General features: G+C 44.6%; 1 protein-coding gene across 1 annotated transcript in view; it reads right to left on the reverse strand.

Annotated features, from left to right (window-relative positions):
• Nucleotides 1–1,991: 1,991 nt before the first annotated feature.
• Nucleotides 1,992–14,200, reverse strand: part of MPP4 (MAGUK p55 scaffold protein 4) — a 33,674-nt gene continuing 21,465 nt past the window's right edge. The window contains exons 16-23 of the mRNA XM_035137316.2: nucleotides 13,871–13,885; nucleotides 12,099–12,140; nucleotides 10,355–10,525; nucleotides 9,508–9,588; nucleotides 7,409–7,502; nucleotides 4,617–4,725; nucleotides 4,001–4,135; nucleotides 1,992–2,461 (exon numbers count right to left, since the gene is read on the reverse strand). Of these exons, the coding sequence (XP_034993207.2) occupies nucleotides 2,270–2,461; nucleotides 4,001–4,135; nucleotides 4,617–4,725; nucleotides 7,409–7,502; nucleotides 9,508–9,588; nucleotides 10,355–10,525; nucleotides 12,099–12,140; nucleotides 13,871–13,885 (839 nt within the window). The 3' untranslated portion in view covers nucleotides 1,992–2,269. The remainder of the gene's footprint in view (nucleotides 2,462–4,000; nucleotides 4,136–4,616; nucleotides 4,726–7,408; nucleotides 7,503–9,507; nucleotides 9,589–10,354; nucleotides 10,526–12,098; nucleotides 12,141–13,870; nucleotides 13,886–14,200) is intronic.

Here is a 14,200-nt window from a genome sequence, read left to right on the forward strand (position 1 = left end):
CGCGTCCCTCTCCCTCACCGGGCGGGAGGAAATCTCCATGGCGCGCCGGGCGGCGTCTGCACAGCGACAGGCCCCGCCGCCGGCGCCCCGAGGGCCGCGCCCGGTCGCCTAGGCGCTGGGCCGGAGACGCCGAGGGAAGAGGCGGGACGGCGGAGGGGGGAGCCGTTTCCGGGCGGAGAAGAGGAAGGGAAGACGGAGCTCCGCCCGCCGCGCCCCAAACTCCCCCCGAGGGAATGTGGCTCTGCTTTTCTGCCTTGCCGAAGCGCCCGCCTTTCCCTGCCTCTCCAGGCGTCGTGTAGAGGAATCCATACCCTCCAACATTTATCCCATGGAAAGAAGGACGTCCTAGTCCATAATCAGCATCAGCATCCCACCCATTCCAAAGCACCCGCCTTTCCCTGCCTCTCCAGGCGTTCCCCATTCACTACAGTGGGTAACTTTTAAAACTTTTTACAGGAGGTGTCAAATTTACAGGCTTAACAGCTCCTCCAGAATGGATTAGGACTGCCGAACTGTGGGCGGATATATTCAGGGCTTTTTCTGCAGGGAACCTTTGCATCTGATTCTTTAGATCAAGGAAAAAATGGCTTTAACTTTTTCATATTCCGCCAGAATTGGATGTTGTTTGCAGGCATTTCCCTTCATGCTTCTGAGAGGATGAAGGCCGGCAAATGTCAGGATAGCTCACCGTTCTGAACCTCTTGGAGTGGGAAAAAATTGTGGTGATGGTGATCGTGATACTACAGTGACTGTTTCTTCCAGTGTTTTTTTTAAGGAGGGCACTCCCAGATTGTTATTTTTGGGTAAGATTTAGATCACATACCAGAGAACTCAGGTTGTGCAATTAAAGTTGGTTTGAAACTCTTTTGCAACAAATAAAATCGAACCTTTTGTGGTAAGTGATGAGAAAATTCCCTGGAAGTGTGGGGTGACACGTGGTTATTGCAATTCTGTGTAACCTCCAGACAAATAATTCAGAATGCATGTTCAATAAATATATGACATCATCCAATTTCCCCACAAGCTTTGCACAAATAATAAAACAGTTTATTTAGAAGTGACTTGAGAGTTGCCACCCCTCTGCCCATGCAGGGAGTCAACAGAAGCAGCCAAACTGCCAGTAAGAATGGTGAGGTTAAAAAACAGTGGACAAAGAGAAGACTTTTGGGGTACTACAAATTTCTGCACCCTTCACTCCTCTCCTGGCATCTGTGGACTCTAGTTGTGATTGGATGTCATTTTGTGGCTGCTGATGAGCCAAAAAGCTGGTGAGTAGGCTTGGAGTAGTGGCCTCCAAATTCTGAGTGAGGAGAACAAAATTATTGCATCCTCGTTATTAAAAAATGGGGTCTGCCCATTGTGAGGGCCTAGGACTAGGTAGTGCCACAGGGTTTGGCTCTGAGTGATGTGAGGTGCTTTGCTTCTCTCCTAGCCTGAAAGTGGGGAGGTGGGAAAAGATGTGTGGCAGAATAGTGGCTCTTGGCTTCAACCATCAGCTGCCTTCCTATTCAGAAACAAATATGGCAGGTCAAGCCAGGTGAGGTATGGCAGTCTTCTCAGGGATGCTCTTGACCTCAGTCTTGTGGGTCCAGGCTGCAATAAAACCATAGCCCAAGTCCCCTGCCCGAAATGGCACCTCCACCCAGCCTGCTCAAAAGATGGAAGCTGCTGAAGTAAAATTCAAATGGTGTCACAAAAGCTCAGGTATGCACGAGTGAGGCCAGAACTCTGCTGCCAGTTCTCCACTGTCATGGTAGCAGAGACTGCAATTCTTGCCAGACAACCCTGCTATAAATCAATAACAAAGACTGCCCCCAACTCAAAATCACTGGAGAATTAATTGTTGGATGGATCCTTTAATTTTTTGACTATGCTCGAGAGAGAGAGAGAGAGAGAGAGAGAGAGAGAGAGAGAGAGAGGAAGCAATCAAAATGCCACAAAATTCAAAAGACGTTATGATTAGATTAATGCAGCTGGCTCACACAAATAAATGCAACAAAATATATTCTTTTATTATTCTTAACCATTATATTCTTACACTACAACAAAGCAGTATTATTTCTTTTGGGTACAAAATTAATGTTACTGAACATACAATCCTTAAGAATGTGACACGAAACATGAATTTATCTTGCAATAGCTTTTTGTCTAATCCTCTCCAAAATTCCCTGCAAAGAATGAGATATTCTCTCTGGCAATCCCAGCATTATGTTTATTAATGCTGTGAGACACGAACTATCATTTTTGTGGAGCTGTCTAGCTCTGATAATTATGGCTGATTTTCTGAGCATATCCACGTTGCTGGGACCCACTGGGGCTCATCTTGTGCTCGGCGCACAGCAGACAGTAGCTGCATGCAAGCCTCCTGCAAATTGTCGTTCACAATCACGTGATCAAAGAACTGACCAAACTGAGCTTCCATTTTCTTAGCTGACTCTTCCATCTCCTGCAGATCTTCTTCCTAGAGAGAGCAAAGCAACAAGAAGCTAAAGGCGGAGCTTAGAGACATGGCGAATAATGGCTTACTTCAAGGCCAACAGGGTGACTGCTCTAAACAGTTCTCAAGGTAAGAAGTCAGTTAGAAAACTGCACGGTGTTTATAGGGCAGATCAGTGTACACTGTACCTGTGTAAAATTTGTTAACGGTGTAAATAAAATCCATAAATCTTCAACATGTACCCATAAAGAGATAAGAGTCCAGTTGTACTTCAAAATCTTTCATGAACTACAACTTCCATTCTGCTTTTCAATATAATGCACCAGCTGAATAGAGTGCTAATCTAATGCCCATTTTGACAGCTGTGTTCTTCACGAGTCTAGTACTGTAATACAGAACAAGCATTTGTGCTAATACGCAGTTTATAGCACCTCCACATGGGGCTGTCTACTTGGCTGCCATGGTTAGTGTGGTTGTGGAAACCCCGTCTGAACCCCTGCAAGTCACACAAACCACAATTGCTGAATGAAATTGTGGAGCTGGCTTTCACAAATGGCACCACCATACAGGTGCTGCTAGGTTGTAAGCCATTGGTAAAGGGACCCCTGACCGTTAAGTCCAATTGCGGACGACTCTGGGGTTGCGGCGCTCATCTCGCTTTACTGGCCGAGGAAGCCAGCGTTTGTCCGCAGACAGCTTCCGGGTCATGTGGCCAGCAGGACTAAGCTAGCTCTGGCAAACCAGATCAGCGCACGGAAGCGCCGTTTACCTTCCCACCGGAGTGGTACCTATTTATCTACTTGCACTTCGTGCTTTCAAACTGTTAGGTTGGCAGGAGCAGGGATCGAGCAACAGGAGCTCACCCTGTCGCGGGGATTTGAACTGCCAACCTTCTGATCGGCAAGCCCCCTCAGTTGTTTAGACTCCATCCTAAACACTCTCCCTGCTGTTGTATTTGAAGTGGACTCAAGAAGAAAAATGGAAGAGCTGAATATTGGAGAAAGGAGACACAGAAATCAAGGTTCTCATGCTGGGTAGAGGGAGGCATAACCATATTTAAAGAGGGCAAATAAAACTATTTAGTATTTATTATTATTAATTATTATTTAATTATCATCATCTTCATCCCATCTGACTGGGTTTCCTCAGCCACTCTGGGTGGCTCGCAACTAAATATTCAAAACACAATAAAACATAAACCTCTAAATGTCATAATTCTTTTACTCCCACAATGTTGACCCAAAGAGGTATACACTGGTTTTTAAAAAATGTGTGATGCGATAAATAGGAGGCTTTAAAAAAGTTAAAGAGTACTAGTGCGTGTAACAGTGGACTTTGATTAACTGACTTCAGATCTTACTTGAAGCTTAATTGTCAGGATAATTTTAGGGATTTCACTATTTCAGAGCCTCCCCCCCCCCCAAATATCATCTATAAAATTGAAATGATGATCTTCCTCGCACCATGGATTTGAACGTATTTCACATACAAAAGCTTATCAAGGAGGTGGTTGGTTTCACATCACATCAACCCACCCCCACCTCTCTCCTCCCTTCCTCTCACCTTAAATTTCATATTCACATAGTAGTCCGTGATCATCCGAGCATTTTTCCGGGACTGCTTCATACAGCTCAAGCTTGATGGCTTAATAAATATAATGTAGGGCTTCAGTTCATGAGTACGAGCCAGCTGAATACTCTGCATGAGAAAAATGCAATACAAAAAACCCCACGGCCATTTCAGCTTGATGCATTGCATTTACACAAGATAAATACATTTATCATTTTCAGGTTTTATTCTGATTAAAAATAACTGTATATTTAAAAGACAGAAGCTACAATTCAAATATGCACTTGCACTGACTTCAACAGGACTGGGATCTATCCTCTCTGCAGTTTAGTCATTAAAGAATGCCTGTGACAAAAACCATTAAAAGTCCAGGCATCCTTCCGTAGCAATGCCATATTAATTTCCAAACAACATTAAATCATGATTACTGACGTATAATTATATACTTGGATACTATTCATCCCTAGCCTTGTCATATTTGTATTTTATTTGTGCTCCAGACCACCTTTGTTTCAAATTTCATTTCAGATTGTCCCTAGCCTCCAAATACGGAACCAAGGAACTTTGCACATGACCTGTAGACAGTAACACTATTTTCTTCACAACTCACCTGAGGCTCTAAGTCCACTATACAGATCTTCCCTTCATCAAGCACTGCGCGTACAGCATCAATGCTCGTGCCATAGAGATTCCCCTTGTACTCTCCATACTCCATCATTCTGCAAAAAGCGATCAACAAGGGAGGAGACGGGCAAGGTGAGAGAGGCCTGCTTCAAGCAAAAGGTATTCAAAACTTACACACCCTGTGCTTCAGGTGAAAAGATGTGTTGCGGAGGGTAGCAAAAACATTTCCTTTCAGGGTCCCACCAGAACTTGTGTTTTGCTTTTTGCTGCTGTATTCTGCAACATGCCATCAATGCCGCAATAGTCCATTGCTGGCGGCTCATTTACACGCCATTCTGCTTTATTAGTTGTTGTGCATTGCTTCTCCAGTACTGCTGCACTACGGCTGCCTGGAGGGGAACTTTTGCACTGTAGTGCGACATTTGTACTATAAAAAGTCAGAGGATATCAGCAGGAAGCTATTGGAAATGCACGGATTAGAAATGAAGCTATGTGTCCTCCCCAAATCTTTTGCGGGCACACACAGGTGTGGAAAGCGTGGTCATGTATAACCACCCCAATACCATCAAGAGCAAAAATTATCATGAGTTCTGTTATGTACTAAGCTTGGATCCTAGAACAATAGTCAGGTAGGATCCTAGAATGCAACAACCTGATTGGCCTGCAGGAGCAGCCCTGTCAGGCTCCAAGGAGGAAGCAGAATCAGCCAATCAGACGAGACTCATTGTGTAAATAATGTAAAGCCTGAGGTTTGGGGGGAAATTCACTCACTGTTTTACGAGCTGCAATAAAGAGCATGAAATCACTATGCAACTCCGAGTATATTTCAAGTTCAAAATAAAAGGGACATCTAGAGGAGCTCTCCTGCATCTTACCCGTGCTGCACTCCATTGCTTTAAGCCGGGGTTTCCCAAACTTGGGTCCTCAGCTGTTTTACTACAGATCCCAACATCCCTGACCACTGGTCCTGCTAGCTAGGGATGATGGGTGTTGTAGTCCAAAAACAGCTAGCGACTCAAGTTTGGGAAACGCTGCTTTAAGACTTGTCAATGTCCTCTTGTGCCTAGTTTGGCCCTGGAGAGCTTGGTAAGTACAGGTGAAACTCGGAAAATTAGAATATCGTTGAAAAGTGCATTTATTTCAGTAATGCAACTTATTATTATTTTTAATGTTTACCAATGCTTTCTTTTCGAAATTCCACAGTAATAAAACAAATAGTTACAAACAATTTCGCTATTACATTTCATTAATTACATTACATTTATAATTGACCTGCCTAACAACAAATGATTACAATTACAACAAATAAAGGCTTGACATGGCGTTTAAATGGCGTGCTATGGTCCATGGGGTCACGAAGAGTCAGACACGACTAAACAACAACAACTGAAATAAATGCACTTTTCAACGATATTCTAATTATCCGAGTTTCACCTGTATTTATAAAGCAGTACCATAATCCCTGCACTTCAGCCCTATATGAACTCCAATTTTGTGTGGAAGCAGGATAGATTGCAATCTGCTCTTATTTCTTAGCCTTTGAGGGGTCTGTATCTGCTCTCACGGATCGCACACACCACTTGGTGCTGATTTTGTTCAGAAGAGGTTTATATACATAGATAATATTTAACTAGCATAAGAAGTAGAAATATGTTTTTATTATGCTCATCCAACCAAATTAACAGCCCCAATAAGAGCTATGGCAATGAGCGGCCAAACTAAGAACTGGCAATTGTTTGAGAAACATAACAGTGATCTCAGCCAACAGCTGCTAGTCAGTGTAGACCAGGGGTCAGCAAACTTTTTCAGCAGGGGGCTGGTCCACTGTCCCTCAGACCATGTGGGGAGGGCGCTGGACTATATTTTTTTGGGGGGGGGGGAATTGAACAAATTCCTATGCCCCACAAATAACCCAGAGATGCATTTTAAACAAAAGCACACATTCTACTCATGTAAAAACAAGCCGATTCCCGGACGTCCGCTGGCCAGATTTAGAAGGCAATTGGGCTGGATCCGGCCCCCGGGCCTTAGTTTGCCTACCCGTGGTGTAGACAGTACCGCACTTGATGAACTAAGGGTCTGCCCAATGCTTTTTTTTCTAGACAAAAATGTGCCGGGACACACTTCCCTCAGAAGACCCACCCCAGAGCCCAAAGAGGATCAGAGGCTTGTTGATGAGGTTGCTCAGCTGAGGCTCGGCTTTCCTGCATGTCAGCTGTTAGCTGGGAGGCTGTAGAACCTCAGCAAAGGCCCCCTGCACCATCAGCTCGCAAGGAGATCTTCTCCAGAACCCATAGGGAATGTCCACTTTGGGCTCCAGGGAGGGTCTGCTCATAAGTCAGAGGCGCAGTGGGGCTTTGCTGAGGCTGGCCAGGTCTCTCCCGGGGCCCACCCGAGAGGTACCAGAACACTGTTCCGGTGTGTTCCAGCTGGAAAAACCCCTATGTCTGCCTTGTTATGAACAGAACATATGGCAGAGAATGACAAGGTGCTGTGAAGCCAGCAGCAACTGCCTAGCAAGGTGTCTTTTGCACACTGTCCGAGTTTCATTGAAACCTTTGAGGCAAATAGGGAGCCACTTTGGCACTGCATGTCTGAAAGCACGTTGTACAGCCAAGATGGAAATTATACGTTATGCATAGCATAGCTCTTCTGTGTCAAACAGGAAGTCTGTCTCAGAACTCTGTACTTCACTCCACTGACTGTTAGTCCTGGTGCTTGACCACATGATTTTGAAACATAAGGAGAAAGGGCAAGAAATGTGAATCTAAGGATTACCTGTGACCGTATACCATATTTTCAAAGGTTTCTTTCAACACATAGTGGTACTCTCGGCCATTCTCTTCATAGCTCTTTTGAGCACGAGTTGTGTCTGTTTAAAAAGAATAAAAATGGCAGCGCTATTATAAACCTGTTAATTCCCCGGTAAATCGTGCGGTGAGACCTGGAGACTGACCTCCTGGTTGTGGGTGGGTATACTGGATAGCCACAACACCCGATTGGTAGGTCCCTCATTGCTGGGTGTAATCTGGCCAATGGGGTGCAGTTTAAACGGATCAAGGGACCCATATATACTTATGCACGTGACCCAGAGCTTCCTCTTTTGGCTTGTGCATCTGAACACCCGCCCACCTCTCTCTACTTTTAGGGCATTTTGCAATTGACCTTGCTATGCCGTTGTGGGTCGTCTGTCATTGGGACAGGGGCACAGCAGGAATTTTCCCTACTTGGCTGATTGGCTGTTGCCATTTGGGTTTTGCCTGTCCCATAGCAAATCGTCACAACTTGTAAGATGGCAGATAGGCACTGGTCCAGGTGACAGGGATGGGAGAACGGTCTCACCATCCCTTTGTGAAGGGTATTCTGTTAAAGGAATCCAGGGACTCAACTTGGTTTGGTCAACCCCCGAGAGTCCAGGGGAGCATCTGGGCTTTTCACCTACCTCAAGTGTTCACCCTTGGCTGACCTATGGTGGAGTTTTGGGTCAGTGCTACCTGCAAGGGTGCCGGGAGCTAGTCGAACCAGAGCCTATGCAACCACTCACTTTTCTGTAATCAATAAAGTTGTAGCCTAAATTCTGCCAAAAACCAAAACTAAAATTTGAGTCAAATGTGTGTTTATTTAGAGGGGAGGTCTCTGGGTCTGAATACGCAAATAATTACAGTGGTACCTCGGTTTTCGAACAGCTTAGTTCACGAACAACTGGCAACCCAAAGGCTGCAAAACCAGAAGTAGGTGTTCTGGTTTTTAAACTTTTTTTCCGGAAACCGAACATGCTCCATTTTGAGTCCCCCTGTTTTTCCTATTGCGCTGCTAATTTGTGCCCCCCCCCATTGTAATTCAAGCCCTCTGTTTCTGATTGAAGTTTTCTGAGGTGATATTTGGAGCTAATATTTGGTACTTTCGTTTTTGCTATTTATTTTGCATTTTTTGTTTTGAGGCTTTTTCAGTTAATTTGTTTTTGTGACTGTGTGGATCCCAGTTCAGCTACTGATTGATTGATTGTGTGACTGCGGAAATGGATAAAAGCCCCCATCCAAACAATGACTATCATCAGTGCATGTAAGAATTTTTCTTAAGTTTAATTTTTATCATCTACAATACTGTTTTATTTATTTTATAGTACTGTACAGTAAATTGTTTATTGCTTTCATTTTATGGATCAATGGTCTCATTATATAGTAAAATTCATGTTAAATTGCTGTTTTAGGGGTTGTTTTTAAAAGTCTGGAACGGATTAATCTGTTTTGCATTACTTTCAATGGGAAAGTGAGCCTTGGTTTTGGAACAGACTTCCGGAACGGATTAAGTTAGAGAACCAAGGTGCCACTGTACTTGGATGAAACCTTTTGGCAAAGCTTCCCCTCTCCTCCAGGGCCGTCTTAAGGGTATCCAGCGCCATGGTGCAAAATCCCTCCAGTGCCCCCCTGCTTGCCAGGAGCCATTGGAACGGCGGCTAGCAAGCCTGCTGTTGCGAGGGGACGTGGCGGGAACAGCGCACCAAAAGGAGCCCTTTCGGGCACTGCTCCCGCCACCCCCCCTCGCCTGGGCGAGCTTGCTAGGTGCCATTGGAACAGTGGCTAGCAAGCCTGCTGTTGCAAGGGGACGTGGCGGGAACAGTGCACGGCAGAGGATACAGTCAACCGCCCCCTGCAAGTGCGACGGAGAAGGGGCAGTGGCAGAGCTAGGCTGCTTCAGCAGCAGTGCCTCGCTTGCCGCATCGAACATGAGCAAGCGCACGGGGCTGCTGGGCGCCCCAGCCGAGCGCCCCTGATGGGGAGGTGCCGTGGCGCACCGCGCCACTAAGCCAAATGGAAAGGACGGCCCTGCTCTCCTCCTACTGCTAGAATTAAGGATACATGAAAAATGTCACGTACGTGGCACGGCACTTTGAAAGTGATGAGGGTTTATACCAATAAGCCGCCGTCGTAGCTCATTCACTCCAACACCTGAAGGACCTGTTTCAAGAAAGGAAACAAGTGTCAAATGAATGCACCATGTCCCCAGTACAATGTGTCCTATTTGTAACAGAAGAAGAGTAGTTTCACATGACCAGTAATGCTCATCACAATTCCTCATATAGATAAAGAGTAGAGAAACACATTTCTTTGCAGAGGTGTTGGTGAGCACTTGCTTTTCATATATATATATATTGCTCCTTACAAGGACACGGGTGCAGTTGCAGGCAGCCTGGCTGCTTCCAGGAGAAGGAAGCCCCCCACTATGCCTCTCTTCTGGCCACAGGACTAGGGCTAGAGCTGGCTCCCCCCCCCCTGCCCCTGCAGCCAGTGGGGGCTGGCTGTATAAGACTACAGTATAGTGTAAACATACATTTTATCACTGGGAAAGAAAAATAAAGTGACTTGCTTTGTTGCAATATTTGTTTTATTGCAGTGGTCTGGAACTGAACTCACGATTATCTCCAAGGTGCGCCTGTACTTTCTTTGTACAAATTCAAGGGAAGTTATGAGTTCTTTAAGCCTCCTGTTTGCAATGGATGAAAGGTCCTTCATGCTGCTATACCCTCTACCAGCTTGGAGCACTGCATTTCCCAGAAGAGATTACCCTTCAACTAGGTGGGCAAAGGGTCATAATATTATGAAAAGATCCATTTCCCTTGGAAGAAACCCAAATCTTCCCTCTCCTGAGTTGACCTGAGACCAACCGCATCTTATTCATAGGGTGTAACTAGGTAAGTTGCGTAGGCAGCTTGTTGCAACTCACCTACTAGCACAATTAATCTGCTTCGGTCGCCAGGCTGCCTCTGGTACCTCACCACCTCTTCATAAGGTGCTGCTGCGGCACTGTAGCAGCCGCTAGGGCACCGGGTGTAGCATGGCAGGTGGCTGTTCCGACATTTCCTGCGGCACAGGCGCATACTTCTCCGGAAACCGGCTGAGAATGGAGAATGGAGCACTGGTCACTGAAGGAGCGTGATGGGCACTTAGCAGGGCCAGCCTGCAGTATTTCTGGCACCTCAGATGGTCCCCCCCCATCATAACCTGAAACTCCCCATCCTAGCAGAATGATAGACCGTTATTGTGTTTGGCCTCTCAAGTCCAAGAGAGCTGCTCTCCCCCGCCCCATTTCTACAATTCATCTGGGTTTCCAGATGTTGTTGGGCTCTCATCATTCCTGACCATTTGGCCATGCTGGCTGGGGTGGGTAAGAGCTGGAGTCCCAAGCACATCGGGAGGGCTACAAATTTTTCATCTCTGACCTACAACATCTGATATTCAGAGCTATGCTCTCCCTGAAGGCATGGGTTCTTAGATCTGATGGCCGATATCCATGGGTCCAGTTCTCACTGAGGTGGTAAAACTTGTGCACCACTTCCAACTGCTGCTATGTCAACATTTAATGCAATTCTCAGGATGGTTTAGAATGAATTCACAGGAACTAGTGGGTCTTCCTGATTAGCCCATAATAAAAGCTAAGCCATTTGAAGTCAAAAGCCTCTGAAGTTGCTGGAAAGTCATCTGTTTTTATCAGGCAGAGGGAACCACGAGAGCTATAAACTTATTGGAGAGGTGGCTTAGCAGGGAAGAATACCTTCAGTATACCTGAAGGAGCATCTCTACCCCCATCGTTCAACCTGAGGTCCAGTGCCGAGGGCCTTCTGGCAGTCCCCTCACTGTGAGAAGCGAGGTTACAGGGAACCAGGCAGAGGGCCTTCTCGGTAGTGGCGCACGCCGTGTGGAATGCCCTCCCATCAGATGTCAAGGAAATAAACAACTATCTGACATTTAGAAGACATCTGAAGGCAGCCCTGCTTAGGGAAGTTTTTAATGACTGATGTTTTAATGTATTTTTTATCCTCTGTTGGAAGCTGCCCAGAGTGGCTGGGGAAACCCAGCCAGATGGGTGGGGTAGAAATAATAAATTACTACTACTACTACTACTACTACTACTACTACAAAACAGAACTGTACAGAAGAGTGGCTGGTTAGAGGCTTAAATGAAGCAGTGGACTTGGATTAACTGACTTCAGATCTTACTTCAAGTTTAATGATCCCTAATACAGTTGGACCTCGACTTACGAGCTATTCGACATCCGACGTTTTCGAGTTACGAGCGAAAAAGTGGCCGCGCGCTTACGATTTTTCCGACATCCGAATGGAAAACCCGTTCGCGGCTAGATGCGGTTTTCCCCGACTTACCATTTTTTTCTGTTTCCAGTGCATTCCTATGGGAAACCGCTTTTCCTATGGGGAACTCAACTTACGAAGTTTTCGACTTGCGAGTGTGCATTCAGAACGGATTAAATTCGTAAGTCGAGGTCCCACTGTATTAGGGATTTCACTAAAATTGAAATGATCATCTCCCTCGCAGCAAAGATGGAGCAAGTAAAGGAACATTCAGGAAGAAAGCACAAGGTGAATGCACCTCAAATACAACGACAAGGAACTACTTTCACAGGCAGCAAAAGCACACAGCAATTCTCCAGTCTCTCAAAACAACTACGTACTAATGAAGACCCGCTTGCCAGTTCCACTGAATTCTTCCTCTTCTGCAATGTGAAAAAAGCAACATTTTTTTAAAAGTCAGACAAATAATGAAAAGCCAGACTGATTATCAAACTGCAGGATTTTACCTGTTTTTTTCATACAAAAGACACAGCTAGCATCGTTTTAATGCCTAAAAGTGCCACCCACAAGATGGAAGAGACCAAATTTACTAACCGAAAACAGCGTCAAGAAAGCTATACTTTAAAAACAACGACAACGCAACAGCCCTTCACAACAGCACATTTTAAGCTCTTGTTTCTTATACGCCTGAGTTGCTCTCACACGTCAGTTTAAGAAAAAGCCCTCTCTCGATTTGCGCTTCGCTTGCTAGTTGATGGTAAATAAAAAAAGTGCTTTCCAAATTGTCAGTTAGGTTGGCCTAAGTAAAAGAAAGCACACGGGTGGAGAATTGTTATGAAATTGGCTTGCCCACTCTAGGTGAGGGCCCAGTGGCCAAAGTATGGCAGCTGAATGGGGCTACAGAAGCCATGTGGCTTCCGATTCTGTTTTGAGACTGTCTACTCTTGATCGATATTGCTTGGTTTTATGATTAGTTTTTATTGTTTTATTTTCCCCCCCCACTGCTTAGAAATTCCGATACTAAAGCAATATCTAACTAGCTAAAATAAACATATTTTTAAACAAACTTCAGTTCTTTCTTTCTTTTAACAGAAGGCACCAGTCATCTTCAATATGACACCTGAGATGCGTGTGTTTTCAATACCCACCCTATTCCTCTGACTGCGGTTTGTGCTGTTTTTCATTCTGAACTTTAATTATATATTTTATTGCATAAAATTAAAACCCCTCAAAGCAGTTTTTTAAAAAGAACAAAGCAATACAATTATTAGTATAAACAGTTAATTAAAACTGCTATTTAAAATTGTAAATGGTTGTCAGTGCCCTGGGACCTCCTGGTGAATATTGCCCTGCTGAGCAATAATAAAACTATTAATAATGACATCTTCTCTTTCTAAGGACTCAGGCTGTGTAAGTTGCCCTGAAATATCCTTCCAAGAAAGAAAGAAAGAAAGAAAGAAAGAAAGAAAGAAAGAAAGAAAGAAAGAAAGAAAGAAAGAAAGAAAGAAAGAAAGAAAGAAAGAAAGAAAGAAAGAAAGAAAGAAAGAAAGAAAGAAGGAACAATTTTTTACATGTTAAAAACTGGCCGAAGACTGTATTTATTTTCTGACCACACACCAAATATGCCATGGAAGCACTCAGGTGCAAAAATAAGGAGCTAATATATTTGTCCACCATCCTAACATGCTCACCAAATAGTCAAAGCATGTGCACGCACACACAAAAACTTTCCTCATATTTCCAAAGAGGCTCTGTAGAACCTTAACTTGCGTAAGGGTTGGCTAGTGCTTAGTTCATACCAGGGATAGGCAAACTCAGCCCTCCAGATGTTTTGGGACCACAACTCCCATCATCCCTAGCTAACAGGACCAGTGGTCAGGGATGATGGGAATTGTAGTCTCAAAACATCTGGAGGGCTGAGTTTGCCTATGCCTGGTTCATACAAATGTGTTATCATTTGGTAAACATACATTTGCTAAGTGTGCATCCATGTCCCTGCTCAGGTCCATCCCATAATTTCTCTGCATATATACCTGTCATGACTAGAAGGAGGCAATTCAATATATTAATCTCTGACATCTCTAGCCATAAAGAAATGACCAACAGCCTACTTTTTGGAATCTGGAGGAAAAGGGGGGAAATTCAAAGTTACCTTCTTTAAGCTCCTCTGGCATTGTTGCATAAAAAAATAAAAACAGGAGGGCATATTAAAAATTAGGTCGGTGAAATTCACACCCAAAGCAATATAGTGGAACATGTAGATAATTCAATATGACTAGAGATACTTTGTACGAAAGCAAGCGTTTCTTACTAGTACATTCAAAATATCTAGCAACCATACACATCTACCATCTTTCTCCAGGGACTGCCTGCTTCAGATCCCTGTCGGTGTGAACACTTCAAGCCCCAGCCCTCCATTTGCCACTTATCAATGCTTCTTAACAGATGTCCTCTGTTTCAAGTCACATCTCACCATTTTGAA

Source organism: Zootoca vivipara, chromosome 1 (assembly GCF_963506605.1).
Source record: "Zootoca vivipara chromosome 1, rZooViv1.1, whole genome shotgun sequence".
Classification (NCBI taxonomy): Eukaryota; Metazoa; Chordata; class Lepidosauria; order Squamata; family Lacertidae; genus Zootoca; species Zootoca vivipara.